Genomic DNA, 25,380 nt, shown 5'->3' with positions numbered 1-25,380 from the left:
AAGTTGGGAAATCTGGTGTCCAGCCCAACGGAAAAACAACACGAGGATTTATATATGGGAAAACAAGGCAGGTGTATACTAGGCTGGAAAGATTTCCCGTTTTTAGAAGCCAGACCTTTATTAACCTGACAAAAACAGTTCAGCTCTTAGGAATTAAGGCAGCTGGTACATTTCCATCTCTATTATCACAGAAAACTGATATTGAGGCTGTTACCGATTGTAGCTGAATTGCATTTAAGCTTAGATGGGAAGAATTCCCAATTCCTGCTATATACTATTGCCTCAATACTTTTCACCTATTAGGAATGAAACCTGGATTGTTTGCACCCATACTCAAATAGCAGAGAAGTATTTAACTTCTGTAAGAAAAACTATTTCATACAGTTTGAGTGTAGGCGCGAAAATACAGCTCGTTATTTTACAAATTCCAACAGACCTGAGGATCCGAGGTTGCAGTTGTAGACCATACAAAGAACTGAGCCAGCTTTAAGACTGTGAAGCCTGTGTGTTTTTAAGGAGCAAGGTTTCAGATCTCATATTCACCAGAGATAAATTCATCTCCCTTTGTCCTATTAACAAGCGTGTGTGCCTATTCACAGCCCTATTTAAAACTGTATTATGCTTCATTTTAGGCATTGAAAACAATTTAACTTTTTCTGTCTTAGAAGGCAAGAAACATTTAGCTGCTGGACGAAAAAACGCAATAGCTCCAGAAGAGAGGGGTGAGTGGGAAGTACAGTGTTTATATTCAAATACGTGTGGTGTGTGTGTGTGTTTTAATGCTTAAACAGTGGAAGTCCAAACATAATTTTGTTGTTGCTTCTGTTGTCAAAATAAGACAATGCGTCTTCAGCTTTATTATACTTTTATGAGTCAATCTTGCCATTACTGGCACTGGATAGGTCAAGTGAACTGGAGAGGTCTCTTTCACATCCATCCATGCAGTGTAACCATTTTGGGGAGCAATCAATTAGTTTGAAATGTTGTACACAGCTGTTGCATGCAAAAGTAGCAGGTAGTCCATTTCCAATAAGGGAAAAGCTGTCCGCATCACAAGAAGCATCACTTCAATTAACGCCAAATATGTTGGGAGGCTGACCTACATTATAGCCATGGTTTGCTTACAAAAGGACCTCAGTCTGCCAGTGTTAGTACTCTTGTATGTTCACAAACCTTTTAAAGAGTCATGTGCTCAACACTGGTCTAATTCTATTCCTTTTGAACTTCATATATAGGGCCACCAATGAGAAAAAACCCCTGCTTTTGGCAGTTGATTAATAGTCTCGAACAATCAAAAGAATGTATGGAATTCTGTGTCAATTACAAAACAATTCATCTCAGATCATAGCAGCCAAATTCTAGGGGCTGAGGTCCCTTTGCCTCCCCTAAAATATTTGAGGGAGCTGCCCCTTGAAGTTGATGAGCATTGTCATTCAAATGGTGTGTGCGCGCCATGTCATGTGATTATGTGGGGCTGGGTTTCCCTGCCCCTCCCCATTATTTTGTTCAAGTTGGCACCCCGTCTCAGATAATTAGTCAGAGGACAGGAAAATATACACCTTTAACATCTGCTGGTACAAACACTTACGTCCTTAGGATACCAACACACTTCCGCAACATGCTGGATCATACCATTATGCAAATTTTACTGCTACGTTAGAGTTTCATTTAATTATTTTTTAAAGAGCATTTTTATAGAATATGGAATCTGTGTCACAAGAAGCTCCCCCTACAAAAATTTGTCCAATGTTATCTTATCCATTAAAAATGCTGTTTTAATTTCCTTCAAGCAATGCTTATACGCCTTTAAAATTTGCCTCCCATCCCTGAATAATCTATCTACCCTCTCAATAGCACTTTATACAACTGTTACTAATGTTTGTTTTATTATTGATATTTATATAATTCAGTACTATTGTAAAGTAACATTTTTAGAGGCAAAGGAGTCCTTCACTTTTCTCCATCCAACATTAACAAATTTTACCTCTTTTCATTTTATGGGGTTTTATGTGTGATCCAGAAAGTATTAACCTGGTTAGCTGTACCTTTAGAACATTCTATCTTAAATGCTACACTGGGACTTATCAAAGATATAAACATACCAATTTTTACTCTTCCTCGCTCAGGACCTTCACCCATAACTAAAATATTAGCAGGTTTCTGTGGAAAAAAAAAATACAATACATATACCAAGATAAACCTAAACATTTGTGCCTAAAATTAGCAGTTTTATTTTTCCAATTTTAAACCAAAATGCAGTGGAATGTCATTAATAGTGCCTGTGGATTATTAGTTTGCTATAAGGTCATATGGTTGACCAAATCAATTTTCTTCCCCGTCTTACATTTTCTTCCTCTTAGAAGAGCTTCCTTTCAATAACTTTCCACACCATGCTCTTCTTTCAGATGAGCAGTGTCATTACAGAATTCACCTGGGAAAAATGTTGGCTCACTTATTTCCAGTATTAGCCAATTACAAAAAGCAATCAATGAAATATTTTGCATATCTTCCTAGATATTACTATATGAACATTTAGATTCTACACAAAACTTTTACATTTTGCTCTTAGTGTATCAATTCAGCCACTATAAGAGTGGCTTATAAGAGTTTATTCTGAAACTACCACATCTGCAAAGGCAGTGTTTATAAGAATTGCCTTTGGAGATATGGTAGTTTCAGAATCATTACGTGAGAAGCAAACATTGGTACAATTGCTTTCGAAGCTGTATAGAGCTACACCAAAACTATTTTTGCTGTTTTCTTATAAGGTTTATAAACCTATATAAAATAACCATTAACCATCAAATTTAGCCAAGGATGATGTGTAGAGTAGTATATATCCGGTTCAAGCCAATTTCAAGAAAAAACTACTTCTTTTGAAAAAAAGGCTTGCATCAACAGCTCAAAGCACACCACTTTGGGCTATTATTTAAGTATGTAGAAAAGGATTTGCTCCATCTGATCAATATTGTCATGTGAAGCAATTATGTGAACACCTATCTGTGATTTTAAGCAAGCATAAAATGTATGCCAGATAAAAGTACTTCAAGGAAGCTTTGATAGATGAATGAAAACATCTTTGATAGGAACAGATGTAATCTAGTACAATCACAGACACATAAATGTGTAAAGAACAAATTCGAAAAAGGGTATGACTCTGGACAGGTTTAAAGATGGCGACAAGGCAGTAAGTTACACTAAGGTGTGTGCTCTTAGCCAGGAAAAATATATAGACTACTTGTGGCACTATCAGGATATTAGTCTCTTGTAGGGACTGGTACAAGATATTTATGAACAAACAGAGCAGAATATGCAGAATTCTCTTTGATCTAAATGGAAAGAGATATTATATGCTAACACACTGCGTTTTTGGCAAAGGCAGTATCCAAAAAAGCGTCATCTCCAACTTTATTTATGGCTGGATGCTAGTGTGATGCCATAATTGAATATATTAAGGGGGCTGATTTGGGGATTCTGGAAGACTGTCATGTCTCTCATAATTTCAGTATCCATTTTACCAACTCTGAGCCTTAAGAATGTAGGATTTCCTAATTGTCACGTGGTCTAGGTAATTATTTCAGGAAGGTCAGCCTGTGCTGCAGCTCTCAACGCCACCTCTCTCCTCTGCATTGCTGCTAATGACACTTAGCATGGCTCAGGGAATGTGCTATGCAGAGAAGCAACTGCAGGCTAGATTAATCTTATTTTTCTCCCCTTTTGAGTATCACTAAATCCATGGGATCATATAGAAGTGAATTTCTCAGAATTATGGATCTGTACATACTCCAGGTTTTCAAATATTAGGGAAGAAGGGTCAAGAGCAAGTTTGCATCAAAATCTTAGCTTTTACACTATGGCAAAGCTGTATGCTTAATTCCTTGTAACAATCTAACCACCTTTTACTAAAAATATGGAATAATTACTTGGGTGGAACACAGCTTGCTTCCTTTAGAGTGCATTTACACTAGCTTACAAAGTTTAATATAAGAATCTGGTCCAGAATCACTTGCTGTTCAGTAACAGTAATCTGCCAGTATCATCAACCTACCATGATATAAAATACAATTACAGTGGGAGCTATTCTACTGCTATATTAATTAATCAATCAGTTACTTCATATGTAAGCAAAGAAACCAAGTACAGTCATACCTCGGGTTAAAGTTGCTTTGGGTTGAGCGTTTTCGGGTTGCGCTCTGTGGCGACCCGGAAGTAATGGAACATGTTACTTCTGGGTTTCACTGCTCGCGCATGCACAGACGCTCAAAATGACGTCACGTGCATGCACAGAAGCAGCGAATCAAGACCAGCGCACGTGCAGACGCGGATTGCGTTGTCTTCAGGATGCAAACGGGCTCCGGAACAGGTCCCGTTTGCATCCAAGAGGTACCACTGTAATCAAAATACAGCATTTCTATATACTTCTGGCCTGGAACCTCTAGTCAAGGAACCTCAGACACCCAGGACCTCTACCCACACTAAGCTGTTTCCAGCTTCAAGCATTCAACAAGCTCTGGCTAGTAACAATTCAACCTGTCACACTGCGGCAACTTCTAGAAAAATTAAGCCTACCCAGAGGCTTAGAAAGTTGGTGTCATTTTAATCTGTTTTAGTATTTTTTGGATGTTTTAAAGTAGGGTTGTGATTTTTCCTTGATCTTGCTGTTGTTTCTTTTGTAAAACGTTTTGAAGTGGGGGGGGGGGGGTTTACAGTCAAGAGGTATCTAAATTTTATGAAATAAACACACACACACACACACACACAACTTCAAAAAGGAAAAAGCAGTGTGAACCCAAAATGGCAGTATCAGCAAAGTACTGTCTCAGAATAGAATAGTATTTTCTTCTCAATGTAGAAACCAATAGCAGTTCATCTTTCTACTCTCTTGCTTGCTACCTTCAGTACTCCTTTAGGAATTGAAGTGTGGCACTTGCAGTCTACTCCTGTTCACTGTTCTAGCAAGTTGGACATGCCTTCTATGTGGATAATCCATTTCATTCTTCCGCTGCCCCAGTTCTCCATTTCTCTACCTTCCCCACCCGTCAGCACTTTGCATTCTGTGACACTGAACGTAGTTTGCTTTCACTAGGCAATTTGGTGGGAATTGCTCCCCTTAGCCCCACACCCATATTTTGTTTTTATGCTGTAAACCTTGGAGTATATCAAGAGCCCCCCCCCCCGCGCCCCGTTGTTCTGCTTTGGCTAAACAGCATGTGAGTTTGCTACTGGCATTAATACACAATGACAACAGGTGTGGGATCACTTATCCCAACTTTACAAATTTGGAAAATTAGGGTGAGAAAAAATTTGACATCATAGTTTAAATTAATCCAGCACTTTAAGCAACGTAAGAACTTAGTTCACAGAAGGAGGAGGAAGACCAACATGGCACACGGAAAGAGGGAAATAAGCTTAATGATGGAGCAGCATGGAATAGGAACACCATAAAATAGTAAAGAGAAACTGGTGAGAACCAAGATAAAAGCTTAACTATAAAGAATGAAGATGTTAAAAGTCATTAAGTAAAAGATATATGCTACAGATAGCACCAGGCTTTCCACCAACATACAGTGTTATCAACCAATTAGAAAACACAAGTACGTAGAATTACTGAAGCACAATAATTGGTTTTTTTAGTTGAACATTTTAAAATATGCCTACGGAAAAAATAAAATAAAAAGGTACATGGTACAGAAATGCTGCACCTACACAAATACAAAAAGCACTATGTTTTGTTTTGTAACCAGCTGCTTTAGCTTGGTGAGAGTCTAACTTCTTATACTTTGAAAGCAATCACAGAGGTTGAGTTGCCAGTTTACTTACACAACTTGAAGCAACAAGGAATATTAAAATCAGCATATAGTGCAACATGAAAGGCTGTCACTTTGATATGGGATTACAGATCACAGGAAATAGGTCACATGAATCTTCTAGACAATTACATTTCTAAGGACTAAAAAATGCTATGGAAAAATAATTCCCCCCAAGTTAAACCAATGCTTCATTTTTAATAAGTATATATAAACCAAAGGACTAACCTTTGGTTAGTTATATGGAAAACATGGGGCTAAGCCTTGAGCCAAAAGCAGCTTGGATATATCTGATCTGTTAAATGAATTTTTGTAGACGTACATTTGAGGAAAATTAATTTTTTACTCTGAGTTTAACTAGAGCTTCTGCATTTACTACAAAACCCCAAATAGTCTAAATCTAATACGATTAAAGTATAATTTAATTTTCTAGTACTTGAAAAAGTCTGAATAGCTTAGACAAATACTGCCTGACTTTCCTAGTTAAAAAATTAAGATGTGATTTCTTGTATCAAAGCCTGAGTCCCTCAATGAGCTTTGATTTGTCTGTGATACTAATGGTCCTGGACCATTAAGATAAAAACAAATTTCTAATATTATGAGCACATCCTGGATTGTTTCAGTCAAAGACCAATTATGCACTGCCCATCACACTTTAGTGCAGTTACTTTCTTGTTTGATCACAACATATTTGCCATTCGATCCAAGCCAAACGATTGTTTGCCTTGCCCTTCAAAGCAGGATTGTTTCCAGCTCTGCAGGCTTACAGTTGTCCAGAAAAAGTAAAGCCTGCCTAAGTTTTTTATTGAACTGGGTGGAATTCAACTTTACTGTCTTTCAATGCAAACTGTATTAAATCCCACCCAAAGTGAGTATACAGCCAAGGCATCCAGATCCTAATGATTTCGACAGAACACAGCTAATTAGAACGCTAGTTAGGTGGCATGGCTGCTGAATCAGTTGAAACAACATATTCCCAGGAATGAAAACCTGTGGTATTTACATATGCTGTGGACCATCATTTCCAGTCAAGTAAATTAAGGAGTCACATTCGTGGAACATCCAATTATTTTACAGATTAGTTCCACCTACTTTGTTCAGGGCTTTTGCCATTTTAATCTTCATGCTTAATACTTTCTCACTTCATTCCTTGTAGTGGAAACTTGGTATGATTCAAACTATACACTGCAGATTTACTTCTGCTCATACTTCAGAGGTCAGGAACTTGTTAGTAGTCTAACCTTTCTTGTTTGGCTGTATATCACTAGAATATGGTTGGACTGTTAAACTTCTGGGTGACACTCTACCAAATTTTGCTCAGAGTGGACCTAACATCAGGTTCATTAATTTAAATGAGTATGCGTAGAGTAATGGTTAGTTGAATACTACCCTCAATCTTCAGAATATTTTACTGGAGATGTGGAAGTTGAAGAAGCAAAGTTAGTTTGTACCTACATACCAACTATCTATTAACTTCTGATATAGTACAATATATATTGCAGTGCCTCTCTGCCTTTCCTACCCTGCTGGGAAGCACAGTTTCCACGTCATTTTTGATAAGCAGTCACAAAGCTCTCTGAATGAAGAAGCAGTCTCTGGCAGATTGTACACACAAAGACAGCCTGATTTCTAAGAACTGCCTAATGAATTGTAGCCAAAAATCTTATAGCTTGTGGAGAACATTATGTCTTGGAAAATCTAGTTCCAATACTTGGTGACTGCATAGGTTAACACAAACTTGGATGCAATTTATGAACACCAGCAGAAATGACTATAGCTAGACGGGTTCAACTACAATCTTAGGGTGGGTTCTGAAATCCAAGATTTGCTCCAAATGTGCAAAAATGTCACTGACTGCTAAGAGTCGTAAGTTTTTGCACCAATTTAAGCCTTGTTTATATGGGACGCGGGTGGCGCTGTGGGTTACCACAGAGGACTTGCCAATCAGAAGGTCGCCTGTTTGAATCCCTGCGACGGGGTGAGCTCCCATTGCTCGGTCCCTGCTCCTGCCAACCTAGCAGTTCAAAAGAACGTTAAAGTGCAAGTAGATAAATGGGTACCGCTCTGGCGGGAAGGTAAACGGCGTTTCTGTGCGCTGCTCTGGTTCGCCAGAAGCGGCTTAGTCATGCTAGCCACATGACCCAGAAGCTGTACACCAGCTCCCTCGGCCAATAAAGCGAGATGAGCACCGCAACCCCAGAGTCGGTCACGACTGGACCTAATGGTCAGGGGTCCCTTTACCTTTACCTAAGCCTTGTTTACTATTCAAAGTTTAGAGACTGCCAATCCATGCTTGGTGTGTTACTGTGCTCTATTCTAATTTTATAGTCTCATCTGATGATTATTTTGCAATAGGCAATGCAGCCCATTTCTTGTATCTAATTTCATCACATGGATGACATTGGTCATACAAAATGGCCAGGTATATATAAAATGAGCAAGAAGTTCCAAGCTTCAAATGCTGTTTTATGGATTTGGGACTCAGCAGCAGTTCTCTAAATCCCTTCTTTCAATAACTTTTTCTTGCTCCTATGGTTGCTTTGCAGCACTTCTAAACTTCAAATGAGCAGAGGCCACCAGTACATTTCATAACAGCCCAATAGAGGTAGCTGCTAGTCTAGACCATACTCAAAACAACTGACCTACTGGGCTCTAATAAATTTACCCATCTCTTGAGACATCCACTTCTGTTTTCCACATACTGGCAAATATTTACAATGGGAAACTTTGGTTTCTGATTAATAATTTCATGCATGATATTAACTTCAATAGAAACAATTACCCACTTTTGGTACTGTTTGAGCATTGGCTGTGCACATACAAATAAATGCAGCCTTGAATTTGAAACAAATAAGATATCCTTCCTCACAAGCTGATAGGGCGTTGAACACAGAGAGGTTAATCCAGTCAACAGTAGGCTCAGGAATCAGGCGAAGGAATGAAACAAGCTCTTATGTTCTCCAGGGATTCACACTTAGGCACCATGGCCACAATGGGCTGGAGCAAACATACACCATCCAACTGTTTACTCCAACACCCAAGTTTGCTAGCATATTTTAGTCCACCAAGGATTAATATTATGTAGGGATAACACTGTAACCTGTTTATACTGGCACTGCCTGAAACATGTATTGGGCAAAGGAATGAAAGAATATGGTAACAATGAAGTACCTTTCTATCCAATGAAAGGGCCTGGCGTCCAGAAAAACAAAGAAGCCCCCCCCCCCCCAAATATGATCTTATTAGGCTTCCGCAAGGTATGTTGATGCTCATTAGCTTAGGAAAATATACAAATTTGTGGGGTAGGGTCTTCTGTGGCAATTAGGCAAAACAGTACCACCATGTTCAGAGGCACTCAATTTCAGACTGCCAGATGCGAAAGGCAAACATCATAGATGGCTATCTCTACCATTCTGATTGTGAATCTTTAAGAGCTATCTGGCTAGCAATTACCATATATAGAAACAGTGATAAACTGTATCAGGAATGGGAAGCTGTGGTCCTCCAGGTGTTCTGAACTACAACACCTATCATCCTTTATCTTTGACCATGTTGGCTAGGGATGATAAGAGTTAGAGTTTAATAACATCTGGAGGGTCACAGGTGCTCCATGCCTGAACTAGACAGCTCTCTAGTCTGACCCACTAAGGCAATTCTTAAAAAGCTTGCACAGAAAATTAGACTTGTTAAATATTTCCCCCCCAAAAATTGAGAGTTGCAAATATGCAGTCATCCTTAATTTTGCTCTTAATGTGCTCTGTTTGCTAAAGAGGCAATGTAAAAGCACCTATGGGAAGAGGCCATTTTCTTTTCCAGGTAACAGAAATACACATTATTCATTAGACATTTATAGTGCCAAATTACAAATTAAAACAAATCATTAGTGCCTCAGTACCTGATATCCTCTATGAAGCACCACCACTACATATAAGCCTTATACCCATTTCTAATCCCCACTGTAGATCTACTTACCAAATCCCTGTGTAACACCCAGTTAGCATGTAGGTAATGAATACCATCTAGGATTTGATATAATAGAGATTTCACCATTCCCCGAGGTAACTGAACTGGCTTCTTGTTTGCTTTAGAAGCTCTGTGAAACTTTATTATGTGCTGAAAAACAGAAAACAAGCATAGTTAATAATGACTGGTACAAATATTTTGATGCAATGCTTCAGCAAATAAAATCCTCCTGGGTTCATTAACCAGTATGGCATTTCTTGGGATTTGAACAAAATCATGTATAATCCTCCACAGAATTAACCATCCCCCGTTTAGTTGAGCAATGTGTTCATGTTTAGTGCTTTAGCTTCCTATTACTATTATCTTCTCATCTTAATTTTATCTATCTTGTATACCACATTGTGTTAGTATTATCCTCTCCTCACACTCACAAACCCCTTTTGCCATCTTTTGATTATTTAATAGGGTGTTTTATTATTTTTAATAAGATTTGAATGCTTTTTCATAATGCAATAAGAAAAGAAACTAAACAAAAACAAAAACAGAGAGACCATATCTTGAAAACTTCATTCTAAAATTGTATTTCTCTATTCACACTATAAAGATGTGACCACTGTATAACCATGTTAAAGAATGAAAAACTATTCATACGGTAAAGGTAAAATATATACCTGAAACATGATTTGTTCTGGAGCTTCACAAGCAAACCTGCACACATTTATAATGCTATGAATCTATGCATTTCCACCTTATCAACTGTACAGCCATTTTTTACTCATAAACTAAAGCTTCCAGCAAAATTTAAGTCTAAAAGAAAAACAGTTTTAAACAATTTTTTAGTCCATCTCTTTATAATTTCATCTATCTTGACAATCTGACCCAAGCTTACTGATAGCAATAACAATAATAAAGTCTTTAAAGTTCCTTTAACTTCTTTGGATACTGCATACATATTGTTTAAGGGTCCAACATTTCTCATCTGATCCTTGAAACTAAGGCTCAAGTTAAAATCTAAGAATTATATTTTATAAGACCGACTACTGTAAAAATAGAGAAAGAGAAGTAAGACTTTATAAAGAACCACTATGAAAGCTATTAACATTTTTCTCGGGGCCTTTGTGAGGAAGAGCACATACAAAGCATGCAGGAGATAAAAAATAAGTGTTCTTCTCATGTTTGCATCCATACATTATGCTGGAATTGCCAAGTACCATGCAAATATGAACAGACAGGTGTCTAAATTGTGGGATATACAACCAACATGCTTAAATCTAATTAATGCATGAAGGCCTGCCAGGCTTAGCTAGGTCATACTCCCTCAACCATGGAAGAAAGGGCTACCAAACTCTGTTCTCTTTTTCCTTTCCACCATGTGAACCCAACCATTAAGGATGTTTAAGCTGGATGCTCCAAGCTTAGACTGTGTAGCTTTAGCAAGCCATCTTTGTGTAGCAATAAAAGTAATTTAGAAACCCATACCATTTTGGAAACTACCGGTAAGTTGTGCTGCCTGTTTTTTATTGCTGCTGCATGGAAAAGAACATGAATCAGACCTTTAAGGAGTTTGTAAGTTTTTAACTTACTAAATGTGGGGTTTACTTGATGCTAAGGGAAGTGGAGAACTTTGGAAGAAACTTAAAAGGGGTTATTTTAAAGGTCTAACAGCCTATATTTCCACAGTTTACTTTGCTGTATGTTTTGTGATTTTAAACATCTGCTGGGGCTCTCTCACCAAAGAGTACCGTATTTTTCCATGTATAAGACGCCCCCATGTATAAGACCAGGGGTCAGCGAACTTTTTCAGCAGAGGGCCAGCCCACTATCCCTCAGACCTTGTGGGGGTCAGACTATATTTTGGAGGGGGGAAAATGAACAAATTCCTATGCCCCACAAATAACCCAGAGATGCATTTTAAATAAAAGGACACATTTTACCCATGTAAAAACACCAGGCAGGCTGTACAAATAAAGCAGAGATACATTTGTACGCGGAAAAATCCAGGGAATTCTCCTTTTATTCTTTAACAAATCTCTACTAAAAACCCAACATAAATGAGGCTCCACAAAATAAGGTCCAGCAACTGGGTCAATTAAGCCCTTTGAAGGATGGTATTAGAGCTGCTTAGGACTTGCTTAAGAACCACTTTCAGGGACTAGAAGGCAGAATATTAGGCCAACCACATACATTCCCTTCTCCAAATCATCCCTCTGGCCAAACTAGTTGCTGACCCAGGCTCAAAGAACAACATCATGTAATTTTTGTGCTCATAAATACTTGGTACCAACTTCTTTTCTTTTAGGCACAAGCAAAAACTTCACCAAGCATTGAAAAGTATTTCTTGGGTCCTATTATTTTTTAAAAAGCAACAACAATGCCAACGGTTAATTGCGCTGTTATATGCTGATTGTTTTGTTTGCATTTATTGATGTTTATTTAGAACATTTTAAGGCAGTGTGATTCTTCATGTTCATAGTCCGTGACATTTAACTGATGCAGAATGCTTAAATATACAGTGGAAAAGAGGAGAGCTTCCCACACAGAAAACTGCCATGTTTGAAGCAATGTGTGAAGTTGCCCCAAATCAAGGACAAATGTGTATTTCAAAGAATAAAAATGAAAGGAACACTGCGTACTATGGAGCGGTTTACACATCACTTGGGTCTTTTTCTTTCCTTGTAGCATGCTTCAGAGATGAGCAATCTGCTGCAGAACCAATTTATTGGTTTCCAAACAATAGTAACCATAGCCCATTACCTGCTAACAAACAGACTTCCTTACCCAAAGGTCATGTTCCGCATAGTCAAAGAGAAGCCACACTTTTCTATCAGCATGAGACAGAAATACTTTTTGTAGAGAAATTACATTTGGATGTTTCAGCTCCCGAAGCAGCTGTAAAACAAATGCTATCCATTAGGAAGGTGTTCACACCCAAGCCAGAAAATAGAAACAACAATTCTTTTTATAATTTTAAGTTCTTTAAATAAGCTGGTTTTTCAGAATTAATCTTTGATGCTCTTAATCCACAACAAAGAATGAATGAACAAAAGAAAAGAAAAAAGAATATGGGCTTCATTTTAATTAAGGAGGTATAAAGAGTTTATGTCTATAAAGACAAAACCAGACTGCAACTAGGTCAAATGTACCTCCCTCAGGATGCAATGATGCTACTGAAATTATGCTTATACGAATCATGGCATTATGCACTAATCAACTGCATTTTCCATATAGCATCACACAAAGCTCTTGTATAACAAATCAGACAACTGTACACACTCACTGGCAGAAACTCTCCAGGGTTTCAGACAGGGGTCTTTCCCAATCCTACCTGGAGATGCAGCGAATTGAATTGTATTTTAATATAAAGCTTTTAGATGCAATATATACTGTATCTTCCATATATGAAAATGTGTTGCATGTGGCCATAACTGAAATTATATTCACTAATGAAAAAGGCTTAATTTACCGTTAAAATTACTTACTGCTATTTCTCTGCATGCAGACATAGAAATTCCAGTACCTTCTATTTGCTTTAGAGCGTAATCTTTATCATCTTTCCTGTGAAAGAGAGAACAATCTTCAAAAAGTGCACTGTAAACTCAAAAGTAGCCTTATGAGCACTATTTAGAATCAAACACACAATTAAGTGTTTGGAATGGGAACAGAAACCAAGCAAGTATAAGAAAAAATATTTAGAGTTGAATTTTAAACTGAATACATGAGAGTCCAATCCGACCACAAAACTTTCCACCCCAGAAAGAAATATTTGTCCTGAAAACACTTATGCTGAATCATTCATAATTTTCTAACAAAAAAAAAAAAAAAACAAAAAAAAAAACAAAAAAAACCAAAAAAAAACCCAACCCAAAAAACACTGCATAGACATGACTTTTGTGGTCGTCTCTGCTTTTATTAGAAATGCAGTCTCTCATTTTCTAAGTGCTTTGACTTCATAGCTCTCTGGAGTAGCATTTAAACTGGGTTTCATAACAGAACACTTACCACACAGGTCATTCCAGGAACTCAGCTTTTGCAGTGTTAAGATATTTAACAGCTTTCACAAAGTCAAAGTTTGATAAGGGAACTAACCCAGGTAAGAATGGGATAAATTTGTCTAACTGGGGTCCAGGGAACAGACACTGCTGCATTGCTGAGACAGGGTGGGTGTGGAATCAAATGATGAATTTATTCCCAGTCACTCAGATATAAACACATACTTTAAATTGCCTCAGAAGAAAACAAACTGGTTCTGCAAAATTTAGTTGCATCTTTGCTCACATTTTATGGCATATGCTTAAACTTCACCCCAATATGGCCTAGATCCAGAAATCTAATGAGTGTGACTCACAAGTCACTTTGTTGGGGACAGGAAGTTATTTGCTCATTTTCTCTTCTTCTTTTAGCCCCCAAAGGCTGGGGGACCCTTTAGGACAGTGTGGAAGGTGACACGGGGTGCTAAAGGGAAAATCAGAAACACTATCTCCAGAAACAGCCCCCACTGGATCAGAAATACCTGCACAAACAGAAGGACACCTTACACTTGCAGAAAAGCAAGTCTGGATCTGACCCAATGTCTTTACACAGTGCATTTCAGCAGGTTTCCAAGGAAGCTAAAGTTAAAAATATTCAAGTTGCATTTGTTCCTATGGGAGGCAGTTAAGCATATGCTATCCAATGAAGTATTTATAAGGATATTTTACGGGGAGCTACAAAATGCTTGTTTAACATGACAGCAGAGAACATAGGTAATTCTGAATACAGAAGCCAAGTGAAGAATAATGGGCAGCAACATATGAACATTTCCTTCACGCTTTATTTTGAACTTGATGTTTTTGTAGCACTTGGACATGATTTTCAAGAAGCAGTGAAGTTCTGGGAGGACAAATATAAGTAATGGTCAATGGGAGTATATGTCTGGCATGAGGAGAAAACATGCTAAATTTTAAGGCGCACTGTCGCCTTTTGTAGACTCTGAGTAGACTAAGCAAAGTAGGTGCTTCTACACTGTTGACTAAGTAACAGCTTGCATTCATAGTCATTTTTAAACTTTAGCTGGCAAAAGTATTATTATTCATTAAATGTGTATGCTGCCCTTCATCCGCAGATCTCAGGGTGGTTTACAATAGTGAATAGAGGCTGCACAAACAGTTTGTTGGGTTATTGGGATCACTTCCAACCCCAAAGACTGTCAACTCATTTTTCTTCCCCTATCACAGAATCCATAATTCCCAGGATTCTAAACTGGTTGCTAGATTGCAGGCTTCATATCAAATTTCACACAAAGAACTTTAGAAGACTAGCAGCTCAAAATCTGGACAACTATAAGGAAATAATACTTAATGCCACTGGAAGACATTCAGGTTTTTAATCCTGTTGGAACATTAAACCTGGTATGGTCAACTATAATTCCTGGAACCAAGACAGCTACAAATGAATTAAATGAAGCTCAGGGTGTTGTATGTGGTTTCCCCATCTTAGCCTCACAGCAGCCCTGTAACTGAGCTCAAGAGACAGAGCAACAGTTAGAAGCATAGTAAACTTTATGACTCCCACACGGTAACCACTACATCATAATGGCTCTTGCCTTTGGCAGGATATTACCAATATGTTCTAATACACTGTTAATTAGAAAGTTGCATCAGCCTTGATTAAGGAAACATGCACTTTGCAATCTAATACTTAAAACCATTATCTATCTCACGAAGAGGCAATAATCCAAGATGATACTGCATCACAGCACTAAATAAAGATGTTCTCCCAGGATGTGGTCACATAGCTTGTTACCTTTCCTACCTGCCTTCATACTAACTTTCTGGTATAAATGTAACTTCCTCCACATTGCCTGTTACACAAAGCAAGCACCTGTGGTTTTAAAGCTGCCTTATTGAGAAATGAGATTAGAAATAGGGCCGTCTCTCAGTGCATTTTTCTGACAGAACAGAAAAGCCACAGAAGTGTCACATTAAGCTTCTTTACTCAGTTTGCCAAAAGGCACTACAGTACCTGAAATCACACCTGAAATTTCCGATTTTGAACAAAAAAAAACAGGTCCCAGAGCACAGCCTGAAAGCACAGGAGAACTCTAGTGTTGCTGAAGTTAAGGAGGTGTCTGTATGATCAGTGCCTCAAGAGATTGATGCCTCATGTATGCCACCTTGGGTTCCAGGTTGCAAGAAATGAGAGATATAAATGTATATTTATTAATATTAATAATTGTAATTTCCTGGGTGGGATTCTGAATTTTAAATTTAATTTTAAAGAGCGTATGATGGGGTATGATGGGAAAAGCATATACAACACCCTGAGCTTCTTGGAAGAAGTGAAAGATTTAAATGTACAAGACCAATAAAACCCCTGGTGTTTATTTTCTGGTCTTTGCTTAATTAATCTAGGTCTGTTGTAGCTGCTCTTAAATAATATAAGCTAGGACTTGTGATTCTTCATTCTTCCCCCAAATGGATGGTGAGAAACAGAATATTGGCCTTCTAAAACTGCCTTCTTTCTTTTAATTCACTTGTCTTGGTTCCTATGTTCACTAGAAGTCCATGAGTTCTAGCACAATGAGCCAAACTTTTCTTTGACTACTTTCTCCAAAACATGCAGAATTTGATAAACTTATATCATGTCACCTCTTACTTGCCTTTACTCCAGACTAAAATTGTACATAGTTCTGATCATCTCACCTCAAAAAGGATATTGTAGAGTTGGGAAAGGTTTCTTCTATGAGGAAAGGTTGTAGCATCTAGCCATCCATTACAACCACAGGGTTTCCTTCCTAGTCAGTCATCACCAGTTCAGACTACATAAGTGTATGTGTGGAATAAAGCTTTTGCCACAATATGTATTATTTTATACTTGTTTACATTGAATTGCATTTGCCATTTTACTGCCGATTCACTCAGTTTTGAGAGAACCTGTTGAAGCTTTTCACAACGGCTTTTTGCTTAAACCACTTTGAACAATTGGGTATCATTGGCAAATTTTGCTATGTTACTGTTCACACCAAGGCTAAATCATTTATGAACAAGTTAAAAAACAAAGGTCCCAATACTAAAAACTAGGGGACTCTACATTCTACATCCCGTCCATTTACAGTGGTACCTCAGGTTAAGGACTTAATTCGTTCAGGAGGTCCGTTCTTAACCTAAAACTGTTCTGAACCTGAAGCACCACTTTAGCTAATGGGGCCTCCCGCTGCCGCCGGAGCACGATTTCTGTTCTCATCCTGAAGCAAAGTTCTTAACCCGAGGTACTATTTCTGGGTTAGTGGAGTCTGTAACCTGAAGCGTTATGTAACCCAAGGTACCACTGTATTTCTACTCTTTGTTTCCTGTTTCTTACCTAGTTCCAAATCAATAAGTGGACATCCTCTTACTCCTTACTCCATGACTTACTTAGGAGTCTTTGAGAAGGAAGAAAAGTCTGCCTAAAAGTCATGTGGCAGCAGGAACAGGGGAGAGAAACACACAAACCTAACACTTATTTCTGGCTCTCTGAGACTTGCCTACACAGCACTAAACCAAGGGTGGGGAACTGGATTCAGCCAGTGGGCCAGAGCCACAGCACCACTACTTGTCACTTTGTCAGGTAGGAAGGGCAGCCCACCAGCTGTCAGTAACATTACATCGTATGATGTCAGGTGATTCAATTTCAAAAGGAAAAATCAAGAACTCCAGAAAAAGTTGTCAAATTCAAATACAACCACTTCCACAAGCATCAGAAGAGAAATAACTAAGGACACAATTTAGACTCAGTTATTTATCTCAATAATTTGTTTTCAATTTAGCCCCCATGACCTTACCCGCCATGTGCCCAACATCATATGACATCAGGTGATAAGTCAGATGGGTGTGGTTTGGCCAAACTATGCTGTGGACCAAATGGGGAGGTCTGTTTGGCCTCATTAGGCTTGTGTGGTAGAGATTCTCAACTGTTGCACTAAAACATGACTGAGTGATTGTTAGCAAGACTTGATTTTTTGCAACTAAACTGACATCTTCACTGTGATAGAGGTTACTGGCTAATGCTCCAATAAGCAATTTATTTAACATAGAAGAATGCAATGAAACTCTCAAGAACTAGAGAGTGCAACTAATCAGCATGGCATTTTGATCAAGGTAGGTGCTAACTCATAACTGCACTTAAAGTTTAATGTTCTTATTTTTCGTAATCTATTGTCTTGAACACTGCACTTCAAACTGTATCTATTAGTTTCATGTAAATGTTAAAAAGCACACAGTGGAAAAGACAACATGAAATCCTGTATCCATTTCTCAGCACCACTTTCTGGAATTGCCCTGCAAGACAAAATCAGAACCTGAAAGCCATACAAGTCTAGAGAGGAAAGTTCATGTTTAAGTTAACAGATGACCTCATTTATGTAAATATTAAACAAAAAGGGAGGATATTATTGAGAAAGACTTGCACCTGCGCTTGAAAAAAATCTTGATATTTATTAACTGCTACATAATTGTCACATTTGCAACAATTCTGAGTTCCCAGAAATACATTTTTCCTCTTTTTTCCAACTCCCAGCTCTCATCTCTTTTACTGCTTAGACACAGCTGCTAGTTACTGGACATAGCAGTTCATGTGCATAAGACAAAGACAGTCTTTGTTTAGAGAACACAAATATTCATAGTTTGAGAACTATGCAAACTGTTGATCTTTCCGTTTTCAAGAGAGAATAGGTACTGTCCAAGTATGCCATACTCTGTAGACCCACTGAAATCAATGGACTTAAACTACTTAAGTTCACTGATTTCAGTGGGTCTGCTCTGTTTATGGCTAAAGCCGGATAACACCCAAAACAGGGATAGCACCAGGCTTCAGATGGCCAATGCCTCCATCCTTCTTTCTGCAGCATCCTCTTTCACCCTGCTACTGCCTATTCTTCCTGCTCTCTGCCTACACCCATTTTACTTAAAGAAAGAGAATTCACTGGTGAAGTAAGCAGCAGCAATGTGGGTAGCTTCTTTGCCACCTCCTCAGCACTTGACTCTTGAGAAAGGACCCAAAGGGTTTCTTCTTTAGTGACAGTGAGCCATTCTGGGTGAGGTGACCAGGAGAATACCTGTGCCACTGCTAGGGTTTGCCTCAGCAATTAATTTAAATTCCCCCTCTGGTCTTTCTAGCAGTCATGGCAAACCACAGTTGCAGCACAAGCATCGCCCAGAATTTCTGGCTCTGAGAAGGAACCCCTTGACCCCTTCTCAGAGCTCAGGCAAAGCAGCTGAGGGGGCCAGGCAGCTAGCTGGCTGTTGTGGATGCAAGCACAGTTTGAAAGCCAAGCAGTGCCTCAGCAGGTCACCTGGGCCTGGAAGGAAGGCCCTTCTGAGACCTGGGACCCTCAAACAATGCCCAATATGGCTGTCGGCCACTGATACCAGGCCTGACCCAATACGTGTAGGTTTAACTCGCTTCTATTCAAGCTTAATTTTAAGCCTTAAAAAAGCAATCATTTATCATACACACTGCATAATAAAAGGCAGGCACAAAGTAAGAGGAGATAAGATCAACTGTATGAAAGAGAAAGGGAACCATTTAGCATAGAATGGAGGAAAATAGGATTGTGGCCAGTACACAGAATGGTAAAGACCATTTGTTTAGTGTGTTGCATGGTGCTCTGTACGAGAGAGCATAACATGCAGGGAACCTAAAATAAGCAAGAGGGAATTATTTGCTGCACACAACCAAACTGTTAAGCTTACTTACTGCCAAAGTGCTGGTGACAGTCAACAACATAAACAGGATCAAAAGGACTAGAAGGCTTTAAAGGATATTAAGTTCTATTAATGGCGATAGTATTATGGCCAGAGTACACCTGCTGCATTGCAAACCAAACTTCACCTATCATGAAAACATGCCTTGAAAAACACTGAAGACAGTGCCTGAAATCAGGCTAGTAAACAGAACCTAGCAATTCGAATTTTTCTTGAGCAATATTAAGGTTGATAGAAATAAGAATGTATATTCTCTTACCACTAAATGCTTCAAAATATTAAAAACACATCTGCACCATACAATTATCTGAAACTAGATCCTCCTGGATACAGTGACAAGCTTGATGGGTCCTTCATCTAAATAAGAAAGAACAATCTCTGGTTACGAACGGGATCCATTCTGGAGGCCCGTTCGCAACATGAAAGGAATGCAACCTACAGCGGTGCGTCTGCGCACGCACGTGTTGCGATTCGCTGCTTCTGCGCATGTGCGTGACGTCATTTTGCGCGTCTGCGCATACACGAGCGGTGAAACCTGGAAGTAACCCTTTCGACGACTTTCGAGTCGTCGTGGGATGCAACCTGAAAAAACGTAACATGAAGCAAACATAACATGAGGTATGACTGTACTCTAAAGTTCCTAATCATGACCATTTTCACAGATGCTGCATAAGATAATGATCTGGAATTTGAAAATTCCGTATGAAAGATAATAGGTCATTTAATAAGACTGAGGGCCAAACTAGGCAAGTCACCATTCACAGAATAAGCAACTGCATTAATGGCTTCTTAAAGTAATTAGCAGTGCAGGGACCCTGATCTGGATCAATAAACTAGTGTGGGACAGGGTAGGGAGAATTTAGCCCTTTGCCCCCACTTGTGATCTCAGTCTTGATCAGTCTCTGCCCTCTACAACTGCTATTTTCCTTTGAAAAGCTGGAAATTCTGTCTTGCCTGGTTTGGCCCTGACTTCTATATAACTGGTTTGTAGCTAAAATTCTGGAAGTACCTTATGCACACTCTTATTTCAGATATGCAATTAGTTGTGTACATGTGATTTAATAGTTCAAAGTCATTGATCATTTCATTCCTTAACAGCTTTATAAAATTTATATGTTTAAGTCAAAACCCCTATATGAAGCTCAGTTTTTGTGACTGTTTTAAAGCACAAGTAACTCTGTTTTAAATACAAGGTCCCAGGTTCAATCTCTGGCATATGTACCTAAAATGCCTCAGGCAGCAGCTCTAGGAAAGATATTGGAGAGCCACTGTTGTAAAGGGCTAGATGGACAAATGGTCTGAGTCAATAAAATGTGTAATGTTTGGGCTTAAACTGCTAGATGGCACAGGTGATGGATCTGCTAAATAGATCTGCTAAGCAGTTAAAAACCAAGAAGGAGGAAGTGTAAATAAACAGATGGTTTTACCCCAGGGAGACAGACCCAAGGATGTGTGATGAGTATGTTTTATTTCCAGCCACTCAATTCTTAATGTTGCACTGGCTATTTAAAAATACAGTAAAAGAAGTGCTTATGAACTAAATCAAGTTTTTGTGTGTCTTGGGATTTTTCTTTTCTGTACCATCTGAAGTTAAACTGTCAAGACTGGATGACCAGGTAATCAGTGTTCATGTTACTGGGGGGTGGCAGCAAGGGAGAACACTCACCAAGTGTTTTAGAAGGCTGTTGGTATTGTGTCATGACTCAACTAAAGTTCGGAGGGTTCATGACTTTAAAAAGGCCCCCTCCTTACTTCCCCATTCTCAATAACTTAAGCACTGGAGGTATCAGAATACACTGTCCATTCATATAACAACTAAACCAACTACAAAGCAACAAATTTGTTGCAATGACAACTATATCAGATTGTCAGTTGTGTGCACTCAAAGCCATCTTACATGATCCTAAGATAGTCACAGAACCTGCTCTGAATGGGTTCACACTGCTATCCCTTAAGAATCCCTTAAGAATCAGGTCCGCAGCTTGGGAGCGCTTCTAGGTCAGGTACCATTCCTGGATCTCCAATAATTAACATTGGCTAAGAACACTTTATACCAGCTTTGGCTAGTATGCCAATTGCACCCTCCGTCTCCTAGACAAAAAAAGATGTGTCACTAATGCTTTTAAAACATCCATATTAGAATACTGTGATGTGTTTGTCTCTGAAGAGCATTTGGAAACCTAAATGATTCAAATGCATCTGTCAAAACTAGAAACTGAAGTCTGTGGCAAGGAGCACAGCATTCCACTATACTGCCTCATCTCCACTGACTCTTATTTGGTTTCCATTCAGAGAGCTAGCTTTGACTGTAAACATTATTGTACCTTAAGGGTTCATCTCCTCCCACAGAAACTCCCATTCACTTAGTTCAGCATCATAACCTGTTATGTGTTCCCTTGTTATCCAAGGTGTGGTAAGTGGTTATATAAGCAAAAGTACTCCTCACTCAGGGAAATCCTTTCTAAAAGAGGGCCACTTGGTATCTTAACTGCTTGGCTTTAGGGGACTACAGGTATTTCAGAGAGTTTTGTTTTTTAAAAAAATGATAAAGTATTGCCTTGCAGCCTTTCTCAACCTGTGGGTCCCCAGATGTTGTTGAACTACAACTCCCATCACCCCTAGCTAGCAAGGCCAGAGCTCAGGGATGCTGGGAGTTGTAGTCCAACAACATCTGGGGACCCACAGGTTGTGAACTGCTGCAAGACTTGCTAGCTATTGATCCTGCTCCTTTAAATGTTTGTCTTATGTTTACTTTTTTATTCATTTTCTATCACTGTTAATCAGTGGTCTAGACTGTATAGCAAGATGGGATAATTGTTAAAATGTAAAATAACTCAAGATACTGCCCTCAAGACTGCTATGGCAGGAAAAGCCACCATCAGGTGAATGCATAGAGCTGGGTGTTGGAGTAGAGTGTTCCTGGGGGAAAGCAGCTTTTTTGGAGCAACACTATGTTAATAAAAATATGGGAGATGTTTCAAAAGGGTTGCAAATGACACACAGCAAAACACAACTTACCTGACCTACTTCCCTTGCAGGAGCTGTATTAGCATACAAAGCTATTGGTCATGGATTCTGCACTTAAAATAACTAAGAAGTTGCTTTTGTAGTTATGAGGATCCCTTTTTATTTTGATTGAACTGGAGAACACTTTCAAAAATCTAATATGCACATCATATAAAAAAACACAACCACATTATATTGGATATTTTTTGCACATTGAAACTGGCAAGTAAAAAGAGCACCACTAGAGTAACCTAAAGACATAATTCAATATTCATAGATGGAACACTAGCTACATTTAAATTACAAGCGACTCTTAAGTTATTCGGCAGTTATGCCAAAATCACATATAGTCAAAACACACTGGGTTCAATGGCTGGTGGGATTGCCAAAGTCTTTTTTCCCAGGTGCCTGCCCACTTTCTGTCCCCTTTTATTGATTTATTTTTATTTTGATGAGTACATAAAGCTGATTGCATACAAGTTAAATGTATGTAAGCTGCAAGTTACCTACAGTTTTTAAAACAATCTGAAAGCTATTAAGTTTAGAATAATATTGAACTGAACTTAAAAATTTATTATTCCCATAGAAACCAATACCAGGTAGCACACAGGATTGAGGTGTAATTTATAATTAATCACAACAGAAGATTGTTTCAAAGCATTTTACTGATCATTGTGAGATTCAAGGAGATGCTGAACCCCTGAAAGACCTCGACTTAGATTGGTAAGGATCACTAAAACTGCCTCCTTTCCACTTCTGCTGACTGATGCCTTCCATTAATTTCCACCAATGGACAGTCACCATTGGATGACACTGTTGACCTTTAAAGGGTAAGCTGTCTGAGCAGCAACAGGTTTGCCCTCAAGAACTGTAAATACTTTAGTATTTGAACATGTCAGTGTCAGTTTTTATCAAGATTTACATCATTAGAGTAATTTGCACAAATGTGTAATATAGAATAGCAAGTTATTTTATGTATGGTGGCATATACAAAGGCATAATTGCCTTTCACAGAATCACATAACTGTTGAGCCGGAAGGAACCCTAAGGGTCAACTAGTCCAGCCCCCTGCAATGCAGGAATCTCAACTAAATCATACATGACAGATAGCCACCCAGAGAATCACAGATGGGGGAGGGGGAAACCAAGTTCGTTCCAAAGTCAATATGCTCCTGTGAATGTCATTTACAGAAATGCTCTACACATTGCATATACTCATGTGTAAATAATCAGAAAGCAAGTTGGGTTTATAAATAATCAAATTAAGGTTTAAAAAGTTCTGCTGACTTGCCAAGGAAAGATTCTTTGACACAAAAGAAACAGTCGTGTCTTCCAAATACTAATTTTAAAGTCTTACCTACATACTTGGAATAGGGAGGTTTAATAGGCAAGCCTCAAAATTTTCTAATACAGTCATACCTCAGGTTGAAGTAGCTTCGGGATGAACATTTTTGGGTTGTACTCTGCAGCGACCCGGAAGTAACAGAGCGCGTTACTTCCGGGTTTCACCGCTCGCGCTCAAAATGAATCACGCGCAGAAGTGGCAAATCGTGACCCACGCATGCACGGGGTTGCATTCACTTCAGGATGCAAACGGGGCTCCGGAATGGATCCCGTTCACATCCAGAGGTACCACTGCAATGTATTTTTAAAATAAAGAAAGTGGATGAACATGCCCTACATCCAGACTTTGGCTGTGAAGTTCATAAATACCTACCTACTTCAAAGCCACCAAAATGGCTTCAGGTCCAATTTGGGAAGCATGGTATCAGCATGTGGAACCTTAAAATACCCCTTTCCACATGCAACTACATGCATCCTTATGCATAGTGAGTGACCACCACACATGAAAACCTCCCCAGATTCCAACATGCTACAGTCATGTGCAAATTGCATTTACCCTGGAAATACTAAGGTATCACTTGTTACTATAGAAAGCTCATTAAAGTGCATCACCCATAACCAGCATAAGAGAAATGAAGCTGGAGCTGCAGGATAAATCTGTTGTTAAAGATTCCACAATTCATAAATATTTAGAATATAAAATGCCCAGAAGTAATAAGAAATGCAGACTACAGGTTCTTATGGCTACAAAAATGCTAGGCTAGGTAATGCAACTTAGGTTACAATTAATAAGTTATCTCTTGTTAACTGTGGGAAGATAACTCCAATTCAATTTCTTTTCCCCACAGCTCTACTAAGAAAAAGGTAAAATATGTATTTCAAAAGAAAAAAATCACCAATCCCTCTATGATGATTGGTATGTATCCTTCACAAAAGCAGTCAGCAAGGAAGTACAAAATGGTGACAAGCTATTAAGTAATGAAAATCAAATGCAGGTTGGCAAAAAAAACAGAAACCGGGTGGGTCTGCTATAAGTAGAGCAATTTATTTAACTGAGAGAGCTCTGTTTCAAAAGTTTACACAAGACGATTTCTACAGCTGGATGCATGCTGGCTGTCACTTATTGTATCTAATATAATAGGATGTTTTGTAAGGTATAAGATGAGAACTGCTAAAAAAAACCCCCACTAGTAATAAAACCACAGTTACTAAGACGGCCAGGTATAAACTCAAGAATGTGCTAATCGGGGAATGAGAGACAAGAGGCATTGTTTAGGAGAAAGCCACAGACATAACTCCACAAAGATAAGCAGGAAGAGACAGATTATGTTCTAAGATTATTGGAGGATCAGTTACCCCTTGCCACATTTTAGACTTCACCTAGTCTGATTATTAGAATATCAGTGCCTCGTGCCTTCTTGCATGTGGGAAAGCAATTCTAAAGTGGTGAGAGGGGAAGACAAAAAGCCTCTAGGCCTAGGTGATAACTATTTCTTAAGTGATTAAACTGAGATAGAAGTGCTGGGACCAATCACACTGAA

The 25,380-nt window shown here is 38.7% G+C and overlaps 1 protein-coding gene and 1 long non-coding RNA gene across 5 annotated transcripts in view; one reads left to right on the top strand and one right to left on the bottom strand.

Moving 5' to 3' along the window:
* CDK8 (cyclin dependent kinase 8) overlaps positions 1-25,380 on the bottom strand; it is a 40,760-nt gene that overhangs the window by 13,651 nt on the left and 1,729 nt on the right. For 3 of the 4 annotated variants that reach the window (XM_081860532.1, XM_081860530.1, XM_081860531.1), the window contains exons 2-5: positions 13,250-13,325; positions 12,549-12,659; positions 9,780-9,920; positions 2,103-2,160 (exon numbers count right to left, since the gene is read on the bottom strand). In XM_081860532.1, the coding sequence (XP_081716658.1) occupies positions 2,103-2,160; positions 9,780-9,920; positions 12,549-12,659; positions 13,250-13,273 (334 nt within the window). In that variant the 5' untranslated portion in view covers positions 13,274-13,325. Of the gene's footprint in view, positions 1-2,102; positions 2,161-9,779; positions 9,921-12,548; positions 12,660-13,249; positions 13,326-25,380 lie in introns of those variants that run through there. The other variant, XM_081860533.1, reaches the window with a different exon arrangement.
* On the top strand, positions 20,626-25,053 carry LOC309341436. The gene is made up of 2 exons (XR_014156338.1): positions 20,626-21,105; positions 24,688-25,053. It is a non-coding gene; the product is annotated as an uncharacterized lncRNA (long non-coding RNA).

Source organism: Podarcis erhardii, assembly GCF_964252035.2.
Source record: "Podarcis erhardii genome assembly, chromosome: 4".
NCBI classification, from domain to species: domain Eukaryota; kingdom Metazoa; phylum Chordata; class Lepidosauria; order Squamata; family Lacertidae; genus Podarcis; species Podarcis erhardii.
Note: the sequence above shows the minus strand (reverse complement) of the source record. Positions and strands in the feature narration are given on the sequence as shown.